The sequence below is a fragment of the Platalea leucorodia genome (assembly GCF_965183815.1).
Source record: "Platalea leucorodia genome assembly, chromosome: 2".
NCBI lineage: Eukaryota > Metazoa > Chordata > Aves > Pelecaniformes > Threskiornithidae > Platalea > Platalea leucorodia.
In genome coordinates, this window is record NC_138824.1 from 17,699,578 (window position 1) to 17,712,156 (window position 12,579).

The following is a 12,579-nucleotide window of genomic DNA, read 5'->3' on the forward strand; positions in this document are numbered from 1 at the left end:
GCTCTGCTTTCAAGGCTTAATAGAGTCACAGCTTTTCTTTACAGATCAAAGCATGTAACAGCTGCAGGCTGACATGATGAATATGTGTTCCGATGAACAGAAGTTAGGCAGAGGTCAAGGATGATCCACACACAGCCCCACTGTTTAACCTTGAGCCACAAATCTTACTCAAAACCCTGAAGCTTCCTTGTAGCAGACATTAGGTCATGAGCCTAACCAGAGCATCACACGGCTGTTTATACCAGCCTTCTGCAGGGCCACAGCACAGGGATAGGAAGCAGAGTAAGGTACTCAAGGAGGGAAAGCAGAAGCTGAGGAGAAGAGAATGACAAGTCTGGGGCTTCCACATCAGGGCTGGATATTAGGAAAATGGGACAGAACAACATAACTCATGGTATGATGCCAACACAACACAACCTTCAGGAAAATTATGATTGCGCTTCATCCTCTGGCATGGGGCAGTGGGTGCCCCACAGCAGTCTCAGACAGAATGGGGCAGAGCTGATGAGGAGGGACTGCAGGTGTCACTAGCTGTTTACTAGGGGTAAGATCTGCAGCCAGGAAGGGAAAATTCTATTACGGGTTGGATACTCTCACAGCACTACTTAACTCATTATAGAAATGCTACCTCCGTATTTCTAAAATTCTAATGAATCAAGGCTTACATGACAGCATGTAAAATGGCAAATTAGGAAAAGTGGAAAAACAGAAATCTCAATATTGATCAAGCTCCTGCTGCAAACCTGCAAAAGAAAATTTGACACAGGCTTTAACTAAGATATTTTTGAGACAGCTGCAAACTTGGCCAGGCTCCTAAGATGAAACACTGTAAAATTATGTATCTTTAGAGACACCAAATGGAGGTACTGAAAATAACACCTAACTCAAGTAAATACAGAAAATTCTCAACAGAAAGGACTGTTCCCTGTTTTGCATACTTCATTCAAATTCATGGACACAGGACATATGGTTTGCCATTAAGCTTAATAAAAATCACTCTGAACTAGATTTACCCCATTGCCTTTCTTCTCCTACTATGACAACTTCTGAATTAGAGGAAGTTTTATTCAATGAGACAACACTGAAACTGATATTCATTAATATTTTCAGTGTATCAGTTCCTGTAAGGAAAGGGTGACTATTTTGACTTATAAAATGCCATTACAAGCCCACAGGACATTCTTGAAGTCTCACTTTATTCTGCAGTTTCACAGGAGATGCCAAAGAAACGGGTCAAAAACAGAGAAGTGATTAGCCTGAGACCCTTGCTTTTCCTGGAGTATAATGGGACAAGACACATCACATGTCTCACTGCTTTGCCCTCAAACTACTCAGTGCTTTTTATAAGCAAGGCAGAAGTACAAAGTAATAGTGAGATTTTTCTCCTTGAAATTAAGTTTAATCTGTCTTGTAAACCCCCCCAAACACAACGTATTGCACCAACTAGAACAAAATGGAGCCACTTGGTTTCCCCGTGCCTCCTTGACAAAGCTGTTTCATGTGACTGGCATAGGAAAGAGAATCTCACACCTACATTTCTGCCTCATTGCAGGCAAGCTTAAGAACTTGGATTGCTGTAGGTTATCTGATGCAAGACAAATGCAGTGTTGTGAAGAACCATGCCCGTATTTTCTTCTCAAGATTGCTTGTTCGTATTTACAATTAACATATGCGCCACATGCCAATAACTATTCCTTTTTCAACATAAATCAAGTTTGCAGAAACAAATTAGACTTAAAATGATTCCCCTAACAAAATATTACAAAAAGTGCTTTGTTACTGGGTAAACTCATTCACCACTGAGGAAAAGACTGATTCTCAATCATCCGATTTAGGCTGCAAGGTACGACTGAAGATGGCAGTGGCACAAAGTGCATCTGGAGACAAGTCACTAGTGGTGTACTCTAGGGGCTGATACTGGGGCTAACACTGTTTAACATCTTCATTAATGACCTGGACGATGGGGCAGAATGCACCCTCAGCAAGTTTACAGACAATACAGAAGGGGAGGAGCGGCTGATACACCGGACAGTTGTGCTGCCATTCACAGGGAACTGGACAGGCTGGAGAACTGGTGCCAACAGGAACCTCATGAAGTTCAACAAAGGGAAGTGCAAAGTCCTGCACCTGGTCAGGAATAACCCCATGCATCACTACATGCTGGGGGCTGATCAGCTAGAAAGCATCTTTGCCAAAAAGGACCTCGAGGTCCTGCTGGACACGAAGCTGAACATAAGCCAGTAATGTACTCTTCCAGAAAAAGAGGCCGAGAGCCTCCTGGGTTACACTACGAAGAGCACTGCCAGCAGGTCAAGGGAGGTGATCCTTCCTCTCTACTCAGCACTGGTGAGGATGCATCTAGAGTACTGTGTCCAGTACTGGCACTGGACTTCCCACTACAAGAAATATACGGAAAGATATGTGCAAGTCCAGCACAGGGCCATGAAGATGATTAAGGAATATCTCTATATGAGGAGATGCTGAGAGAGCTGGGACTGATGAGCTTGGAGAAGAGATGGCTCAGAAAAGACAGTTTGTCAATGTGTATAAATACTTGATGGGAGGGAATGAAGAAGAGGGAGCCAGACTCTTCCTAGTAGTGTCCACCAACAGGACAAGAGACAATGGGCACAATTTAAAACCCATGCGATTCTATCTGAACACAAGAAAACAGTTTGGTTTGGGTTTTTTGGGGGTTTTTTTTGTTTTTTTTACTGCAAGGGAGGTCTAATACTGGAACAGGTTGCCCAGAGAGGTTCTGGAGTCTCCATCTGCAGAAATATTGGAAACACAACTGGACAAAGTCTTGGACAACCTGCTTTAGCTGACCCTGCTTGAGCAGGGGCCTTGGACTACATGACCTCAAGAGGGCCCTTCCAACCTAAACAATTCTATGGTTCTGCAAAGATGATAAATGAAGTTTGAGAACCTATGCTGATAGCTAAGGCACTAGGCTAGGAAGGCACTTGTGTTTAGTCCCCTGCTCTGCCACAGACTTCTTTTTCATAAGCCAAAAAATTACTAGTTACTAGAACCTGCCTAACTCAGATCCTGGAAGGACAAGCATACAAACAAATCAAAAGAAAAGCTCCTTCCATGACTTAGTATAAGAATAAACCATATGAGGCACTCTGCTTTCTTTTCTTCCTCTGAAGTGTCTGGTTAGCCAACTTCCAAAATAGGATACAGAACCAGTTGGGCTGCAAGATTATCTCCTTATGGCACTTCTTATTTAAATGTGTGCATTTACTGTTGAGAAGAATAAAGAAAGGACACGACATACGACTTCGTTTATGTATGTTTTCCGTTAGGTAATTTGTTCAGGTGAAAAAAAAAAAATAGTCACACTACAGAGAGAAGAATAGAGAGAAGAGACAGATACCAAAATTTGCTGCTGTATATGCAGCTCCAATTATTTATTATCGGAGTGTGTAAATTTTGTACATGGTAAGCTTTAATAGGAATAGAGTAGGGGGCTTCACTCCTTAAATAGCTAACTCACATATCACTACAACTGATATTTACATTTTAAAATCAGATGAAGAGCTAAGTGCACAAAAACACATTAAAGAAATCATAAAAACTTATAAAAGTACCAAAAAGAAAAGCCATTAAATAATGCAGGATTTCATGGGCCACTCCTTCGGCTGGGGCTGCACGGCTAGAAGGCGCGTCCCCTGGGTGGTGGATAGGGGATCCCTCTCTGGAGGGTGCACCGGATAAAATTGAAGAAGGTGCCGCGAACCAACGCAGCCTAAGGGAAGGCCACCCTGACAGAAAAACCACTGGCCCTCCAAGTCACGGGGGTTGGGCAGGAGGCCAACTACCTCCTCCTGGGGAAAAAAAAAAAAAAAAAAAAAGTTGCAGAAACGACGAGCATCAGAAATGGTGGGGACGGAGAAAATCGGTAACGAAGTGAGGAGGAGGAGATGGAGCTGGATCGGTCGTGTCCTGAGGGGGAAACTGACGGAAGACTGCGCTGTGGCCCTTGACTCCAGAGCACGCAGCCGCAGACCGATCGAAGTGGAAGAACGATGTGCGCGCCTTGTGTGCCTCCTGGCACTGAGAGAATTCAGATTCAGATTCATGGGCCACTGGCTTGTTTTACTACATGTGTGCATTGATTGCCTGCACCCGAAAAGTGCATTAATGGCTCATTAGGAAAAGGCACTGAAACTTGGGAGCTATCTAACAGACCGCATCCAATGCCTATGCCTGAAATACCTGGGAATGGCCCAAGTCTGGCTGTTTCCCTGATTGAAATGTACACATTCCAATTTTTAACTGCATCATAATGCTCCAGGCAGTCCACTTCCCAGAAAGGTTTGTATTTCTCAGGTGATTAAAATCACTCTGGCTTTTGGCCATCTCTGAGACCATCACAAAGGTGTGCTGTAATATAATCATCCAGAAATGCACTGCCTATGGTGCCTCATCAATGAGATAACAGAGCATCTGTGCCAGAGTCGGCCTTTTAATTGAAATGGAAAGGGTAAGAAAGCATGGGGCTGCAGACTGAGGCAGAACATTTGAAATTACAGCACCAATATAGTTTTTATAAAATAAAGTAACTTTTTTTTTATTTACAAGATCAGTATAGGAACAGCTGTAAGTTGGGGTCATCTACTGTTGCTGTGCTGCCCTGAATGCTCACCATGTATTAGAAAAATAAAACTTAGGATGGATGAACTGCACAGAAGATCAGTTAGAGCCCTTCTCCTAGAGAAACTGCATGAAAGAAATGGACATTCTTATGTGCTATCTAGCATGGAGGTGTTGGCACTGTTAAAGACAACATTGCAGCTGAACAGAGGAGAACACACTATCTCTGAGACAAGGCTAAGTGCAGAAGCCACATGAGGAAGTAGCCCCTAGATTGGGAGATTCCAAAACAAAAGTAGTAAGAACGCTACTGCTACTGTGCATGCCACCCTCACAACTAATCCCAGACGTTCCTGCTCCAGTGGATGCTTTTGTGAGTGGCGGACAAATACATCCATGGTCAGGCTGAGAGGACTGGCAACACTGACACCCCCTTTTCAAGCGACCAAGAACACAGATGTGCCACTGCCACAGATGCTAATGAAAAAGCTATCCTTCCTTAGACTCACCCTTAGTCCCAGGAGCTCCACATGCACTACACAACTTGCAAGAAAAGGAAGTCAATGCCAGAGCACAGACAAAAGATTCAAAAAATATGAGTGCTCAGAATATCCAGCCATGCTCCTCTCTCTGCCTAAAGAGTAAGACAAACTGAGAGCAATAATCAAAGTTGTTGTTTTGTAACAGGAGAACGCTACCGGTAATACAAGTACAACTCTACAAGCACACACATCTGTGTCATCTACACGCCGCTGCCAGAAAAAATAAGAAGATTAGATCATTCTCATACACCATTCATAGCTTTTCAACAGAAAGATTCAAAAGTCAAACCTTTATTACCGATTGCAGTAACTTGTCCTTAGCCTTGTTCAGCTTCTAGTTATCCACTACCATGGGAATACACAGCAACAGATGTAACTCTCCTGTCACAGAAAGCCCAAGACAATGGAAGCAGGCCTTGCAGATGTGTAGAATACAATCTCAAGAAATGTGTAGGAAGATGGGAAGGACGGGTAGCAAAGACTTGCTGCAGTAGTGCTTAAGGCAGAGAAAGTAACACTAAATTTGTAAAACATGGATGGGCACAGACGCAGCAGATAAATCCAAATAGAGTAAAAGTAAAGACACTAATTAGAGCACTGAGACTAGATGATATGGACTGTTTTCAGCCCTACTCTTGATATGTTACGTGACTTTGTGCCGGTCCACTGTTTTTCCATTTCCCTTCCCACTCTTTGTCTACATCATCTGCGTATGTTGGAAGCTCGTGAGATCAGAGTCCACCCCCGCCTGCACCACAACTATCTCAGCAGGGTTCAGACTCTGAGTGGACCTTCTACAGGTAATACATCTACATTAGCCTACTGTAAATGTACTGAATATAAAAATAAAGGGAGGCTTATGCAGACCAGAGGGAACAGGGGATGACACAGGAAAAAATGGAAGTAGAAACATAAGCAGGAGTGATATGCTTTCTACAAGTAATACAAAAAGAAGGAAGGTCGATGGAGAACTGGATGCTAAGATTTAAAAACAGGGTATCACTGATATCACTGGCAAATCTTCCAGTGACAACATCTCATCGCAGTTACTTATTTAATTAGTATATCACATTACCTTACATGCTTGGTATTAAACTCAAAAGAGTGTGAGCAGTCAGAATGGAAAATCAAAGTAACTTGTATTAAACAATATAAAAATGAAAGTTCCCGGTAAAGCATTAACAAAACACATACAAACATTAAGTTTACCTCAGCTCCTAAACTGAGAGAGATTATTTCATCCTCAAAAGCAGAATGTGTATCAATATGAGGAGGAATTCCTGCATAAGAAAAAAACAGAAACGTCAGTATAATAATAATAGAGTGGTATCTCTGTTAGCAAGCTATATTTCCATGGATGTCCATATAGAAAACTGGGATGTATGGTTGAACAAACAAAACTTATGATAAAGGAGGGAGTTACCTTCCAAAAAAATTCAGGACAATTGTCTGATTTACATGTCCAGATTAGATGCACACAGTTAACACAAGTATCCTGTATAATCAGTGGCAATATCTAGAAGACAGTTCAGAGCACCCAAAGGCCTCGCTCACCCTCTGAAGACTCCACGTGCTCTCCTTGCTGCAGAGAGCACCTGAAATCACTATGCTCTCCCCTTGGGCAGCTTAGCACTTAGCACTAACAGTTACGCTATCTTAGTCGATTCTGGGGCTTAGTTCATCCATGATTATGTATTTCTCCCTCACTTTTTTCCCAGAGAAGGAGTCATCCCAAATACTCCCTCCATTGCTAAGCAAATGACTGCGCTAAGGGTCTCAGCCTCAGAATTAGGACCTACCACCACAAATGCAGACACTGTCAGGGTCAAACCCTGCCTCTGCTTTGCAGTTCCCAGGGGAACTCCACATACTAGGCTAACCCCTGGGTACTATATCGGTTGGTGTGTGGATGAGTAACCACACGTAGTTGAGAATTGCCAAAGGGACTGCAATGTTTTTATTAATTTTTCTTTCAGAACTGCTAATTGGAAAGAAACTGTCATTCCCCACAGCTCATGCCATGCATTTTAACACCAAGTGCTGAAACAGCAGTGGGCATGCCACAGCAAGATCTCACCGCATGGTGGGGAACTGTAGCCAGCAGTGGAGCAAGCCCAGCAGACAGCTTGGGAGAACTGCAACTATGCCTTCCTTTGACACCAGAGCAGGCCCAGACAGATAGAGCAACTCCTACGTGATCCAAACCAAAACAGTTATGTTTGCTATTAAAAGCTCTACCCACATTCATTTTGTACACCATCAAATTTCTGAGCTGAAAACATTTTTTTCCTAACAGTGACAGCCCTATAAAGTATCCTTATTATACGCCAGATTTTACCTCCAGATGTAAATATTCTGAATTCCATTAGTTTCAGTGAAAGCAATACAAGTGTTCTGTGAGCCCAATATTTAATGACAGAAAATCAGCGAGACTTGAAAACCAAAGACACATATCTGTGTTTGCTCATAACTTTGCTTTAGTACAAAGCACCGAAACTCTGCCTTCAGATGCGCACTGAAGTCAGTGCAATTCACTACGCAACAGGAGAACATCAACTGCTCTCTTCCGCATCACCCAGACAATTCAATCAAGACCACAGTGACCTGCTTGTGGGAATAAATGAGGCTGTGTTTGACTTTGATGAGATGCAGCTTTGCCCTTGAGGCTTATTACAAACAGGTTTGAAGGGATGCAGCTGTGCCCTTGAGGCTTGTTACAAACAAGTTTGTGAAAACTTAGAGGCAGCAAAATAAGGATACGATTAGATACGTTTCTGAAAGAGGAAAGTTGCGTGCACCAACTTGAAGAACCAATAAGCAGCGCGGAAGAGACGCGTGAACGTAAGGCAGTAACCAATGAAATAAGTTTTGCTTGCTTGTGAACACTAGATCATATTATAAGGAGGACAGATTGTAAAAATAAAGGGTCTTCGCTTGTCTTCGCCTGAACTGATATGCGGAGTCCGTGTCTCATTCCCTTCAAATGGTGACCCCGACGTGATCCGGAGGAGGCAGCGCAGCAAGTAGCGTCCGGAGGGAACCCAGCTGAACGACTCAAGCTGACGGCAGGACCGCGGCTTTAATCTCGGGACATCACCTTAAGAAACAGTTGAGCAGCTGGGCAGTAATCATGGGAGCTAACATATCAGCTGAAGAAGAAGCTATAGTTAAACTTTTAATGCAGCTATTAGCGAAACGAGGAGTGAAGTATGACGCATATAAAATAAAATTATTACCGAAGTTCTTGCAAAAGCAAGGGGCTCCCTCTACAGTCTCTGCAGTATTTGATGTGAAAACTGCAGAACAGGCAGGGGAGACGATTTGGGAGGCGGCGTCCAGAGGGGACACCACCGCCACCGAAGTCATGACCACTTGGCGATTAGTGACTGAGACCTTGCGCTCATGGCAAGCTGAAAAAAAGGTACAAAACGCAGTCGCTCAAGCGGCACAGATAGAGAATGATGAACTGAGTGAAAGCAAGCCCCAAGACAAGGAAGCTCTTATAGACTTGGGGGAAAATTAAAAGAATGAGAACTTGGGTGAAACAAACAAGGGAGCAGGACTCAGACCGCCTCCCCCAAGTTCCATTCCAATGAAATCCACTCCGTCCTGTCCCCCGTGTCCGATGCAGCCGCCTGCGCCGCAGGCTGTACCACAGCCTGAGCGAGCCTTCGACCCCCGGGATCGGTGGGAGCAGCTCCGTAGGGAAGCACTGAAAGATGGAGAAACCGCGGGGTTCAGGTTTCCGGTGCGGGTACAAGATAATAGACCAAACAAATGGATCCCCTTTCAGTGGGATCTGATTAAGGAATTAAGGAAAAATGTCACTGTGTATGGTTTAAACGCACCGTTTTCTCAATCACTGTTGGAAAACGTTATGACGGGACAGTTATTAACCCCACTTGACTCACGACAAGTGGCTGCAATGATCTTAACACCGACCCAGCGATTACTCTGGGAGCAAAAATGGAGGGAACACTGTGAGGTAGCCGCCCTGAACAATCTAGCGCGAGAGGATGGAGATCCCCTTGCCAGAGCAGGGATACCCCAGCTGATGGGTACTGACCCTTTGCTGGATCCCCGGTTGCAGGCTAGATTAGACCCAAATATCCTTCGACAATCCGCGGCATTAGCTCTTCAGGCGATGTTGCGGCTGCCTGAAGTGGGAAAGCCAAACCAATCATTTACTAGTATTCGGCAGGGGACCCAGGAACCATATATGCAATTCATTGATAGGTTAAGAGATGCATTGGATAAACAAATCGAAAATCGTGAGGCAAAAGAAGCCCTAATACTAAAGCTAGCAGTGGAAAATGCAAATACAGATTGTAAACAATTACTGCAGGCGCTACCTGTAAACGCCACGCTGGTGCATATGATAGAGGCTTGTAATCGAGTCGGATCTATTGAACATCATACTGCTGCGTTGGCAGGAGCGTTTGCTGCAGCCCTCAACATTGGGAAGGGTGCCGATGGGGAACGGCGATGCTATTGGTGTCATGCCACCGGACACCTAGCTGCTGATTGCCCACAGCGGGCTGGCCGAAGTGCCGCTCCCAATCCTCCTACCCTACGTCCACGATGTGGAAAAGGGTAGCACTGGGCTAACCAGTGCCGCTGGAAATATAATGTGGAAGGACAACCCCTGCCAGCACGGCAGGGAAACCGGAGGCGGAGCGTGGGGCGGAGCCGCGCGATGACACAAGCTCCACCGCCTCCCGGACCGAAAGGACGGCCAACACCAGGTTTCCGGCCAAGGGCAATGCTGGCCGAGAGGCCTGTTTCTGCAACAGTGACGGCAACTTCACAGACATCGTCCCCGTGGGCACCCTCGCCGCCCAGACCAGAGGGAGTGCCGGACTGGATGTCGCCACAATAGCAGATCTTACCCTTTGGGGATCCCATGTGCAAAAAACCCTGCTAAACGTGAAAGGACCCATTGGACAAGGATATAGTGCACTATTATTAGGTAGATCAAGCACCACCTTAACAAGCTGTTTTGTTTTGCCTGGAGTAATTGATGCCGACTATGAGGGGCAAATTTAAGCAATGGTTTGGACTCCTTCTCCCCCAGTATTTATACCTAAGGGAACCAGAATCGCTCAACTAATCCTGCTTAAAGCTACAGTTCCGCGAGCTGAAAATCGCACGCGGCACAACGCGGGATTCGGATCAACAGGGCCTCCTGCAATTTTTTGGGCCACAGACATCGCCACTACAAGACCGACACTTACACATTACACATTACACAACCCATGCGCAACTCCTTCTTGTACCCAGCTATCAGTCTTAATGGATACTGGAGCCGATGTTACTGTCTTAGCTCTTAAGGACTGGCCACGTAGTTGGCCGTTAGCCACCCCCACAGAGGGCTTGATTGGAGTCGGCGGCCTTTCTCAAACCTTTCAAAGCACCCACCTGCTCAATATCAATACCCAAGAAGGGTCTACATTTACTGTACGGCCATATGTGACAAATTTGCCCATGAGCCTGTTGGGGCGAGACGTAATGTCCCAATGCGGCTTCACCTTAAATTGCCCTGAAAATTTTCAGTAGCAGCCACTGATGAGCGACCGACAATGAAACTTATTTGGAAAAAAGAAACACCCATTTGGATAGATCAATGGCCGCTCCCCAAAGAAAAAGTCGCTGCCCTTCAAGAACTGGTCAAAGAACAACTTCAACAAGGACATATCACTCCTACAACCAGCCCCTGGAATTCTCCAGCATTTGTTATAAAAAAGAAGAGTGGAAAATGGCGACTGCTACATGACTTGAGACAAATAAACAAAGCTATGGAAGAAATGGGAGCGCTCCAACCCAGCTTGCCCTCACCAACAATGATACCCCGAAATTGGGACATAATCACAGTAGACTTAAAAGACTGCTTCTTTACTATGCCACTACATCCTACGGATGCACCGCATTTTGCGTTTTCGGTACCAAAAATTAACCGAGGCGAGCCAATGGATAGATACCACTGGACTGTCCTGCGTCAAGGAACGAAGAATTCTCCAACGATCTGTCAAATATATGTGGCTAAAGCCATACGTCCTGTACAACTAAAATTCCCGGAAATGTACATCTACCACTATATGGACGACGTTTTACTAGCAGGCCCCACGAACACCATGGTGTGTGAAGCACTACCTGTTTTAAAATATGCATTGCAAAGCAAAGGACTGCAAATCGCACCAGAAAAAATTCAAATGGAAGCACCATGGAAATATCTTGGGTGGAAAATCTTACAACAAAGTATCCAACCTCAAAATGTGATCATTTCAGCAGACATAAAAACCTTTAATGATGTACAAAACTATTGGGAAACATAAATTGGATTAGAGCGCAGTGTGGTATTGATAACTACACATTAACACCCTTATTTGAGCTACTTAAAGGAGATACCGATATTAACGCACCACGCCAATGGACGACCGAAGCAAAAAACGCACTGAGAATCATAAATGAAAAACTCTCACTGCAACAATGTCACCAACGACTTCAAAATTTACCCATACAATTATATATCTGCAACCAAAACCAACAGCCTCTAGCAATCATCAGACAATGTGAGAACAAAGGAATAGACCCTCTCATAATGTTGGAATGGGTGTTTTTGCCACATCAACCTGCGAAAACCCTGGCTACTCGTATCGAAATGTTCGCTGCGTTGATAAAAAAGGGCAGAGAACAAATTGTAGAAATGGCTGGAGAAGAGCCTCATCTCATTGTCCTTCCTGTCATAAAGGACTACTTAGATTGGTGCTTACAAAATAGTCTAGAACTTCAAATGGCCTTAGCAGGGTTTAGTGGAAGAATTGGTACTCATCACCCCCCTCATAAAATGTTCACCTTTTACAATAATGTAAAAATTGAAGAGGCGCCACTATACCAGTGGCAACCAGTTAAGGGTCAAACGGTGTTCACCGATGGCTCAGGGAACACAGGAAAAGCAGTCATCACATGGAAAAAAGAAGGTCAACAGCAACACAAAATAGAACAAATTGAGGGTTCACCTCAATTAGTCGAGTTGCACGCCATTACCATGGCTTTTAGAGAATGGCCTCTAACTCCACAAAATATTGTATCAGACTCACTATATGCTGTAGGAATTGTGCAACGCATTGAAAGGGCACAACTAAAACATATACTGAAAGAAGCCGTGTTCTTGAAGTTTAAGGAGCTATTATTCTTAATAGAACAACAAAAACATCCCTATTGTGTAATCCACATTAGAAGCCATACAAACTTACCCGGGTTCTTTACAGAAGGAAATGCACGAGCCGATTACCTAACGAACATTGCATTACATACCCCAGTACCAAACACACTTTCTCAAGCTCAATTATCGCATCAATTTTTCCACCAATCTGCCAAAGCTCTTGTGAAACAATCTGCAATCTCTATGGGGGATGCAAAACTCATTGTGCAAACA

General features: G+C 44.3%; 1 protein-coding gene across 1 annotated transcript in view; it reads right to left on the bottom strand.

Moving 5' to 3' along the window:
- Window positions 1-12,579, bottom strand: part of ALKBH8 (alkB homolog 8, tRNA methyltransferase) — a 57,693-nt gene that overhangs the window by 29,289 nt on the left and 15,825 nt on the right. Inside the window, exon 7 of the mRNA XM_082337601.1 lies at window positions 6,354-6,424. Within this exon, the coding sequence (XP_082193727.1) occupies window positions 6,354-6,424 (71 nt within the window). The remainder of the gene's footprint in view (window positions 1-6,353; window positions 6,425-12,579) is intronic.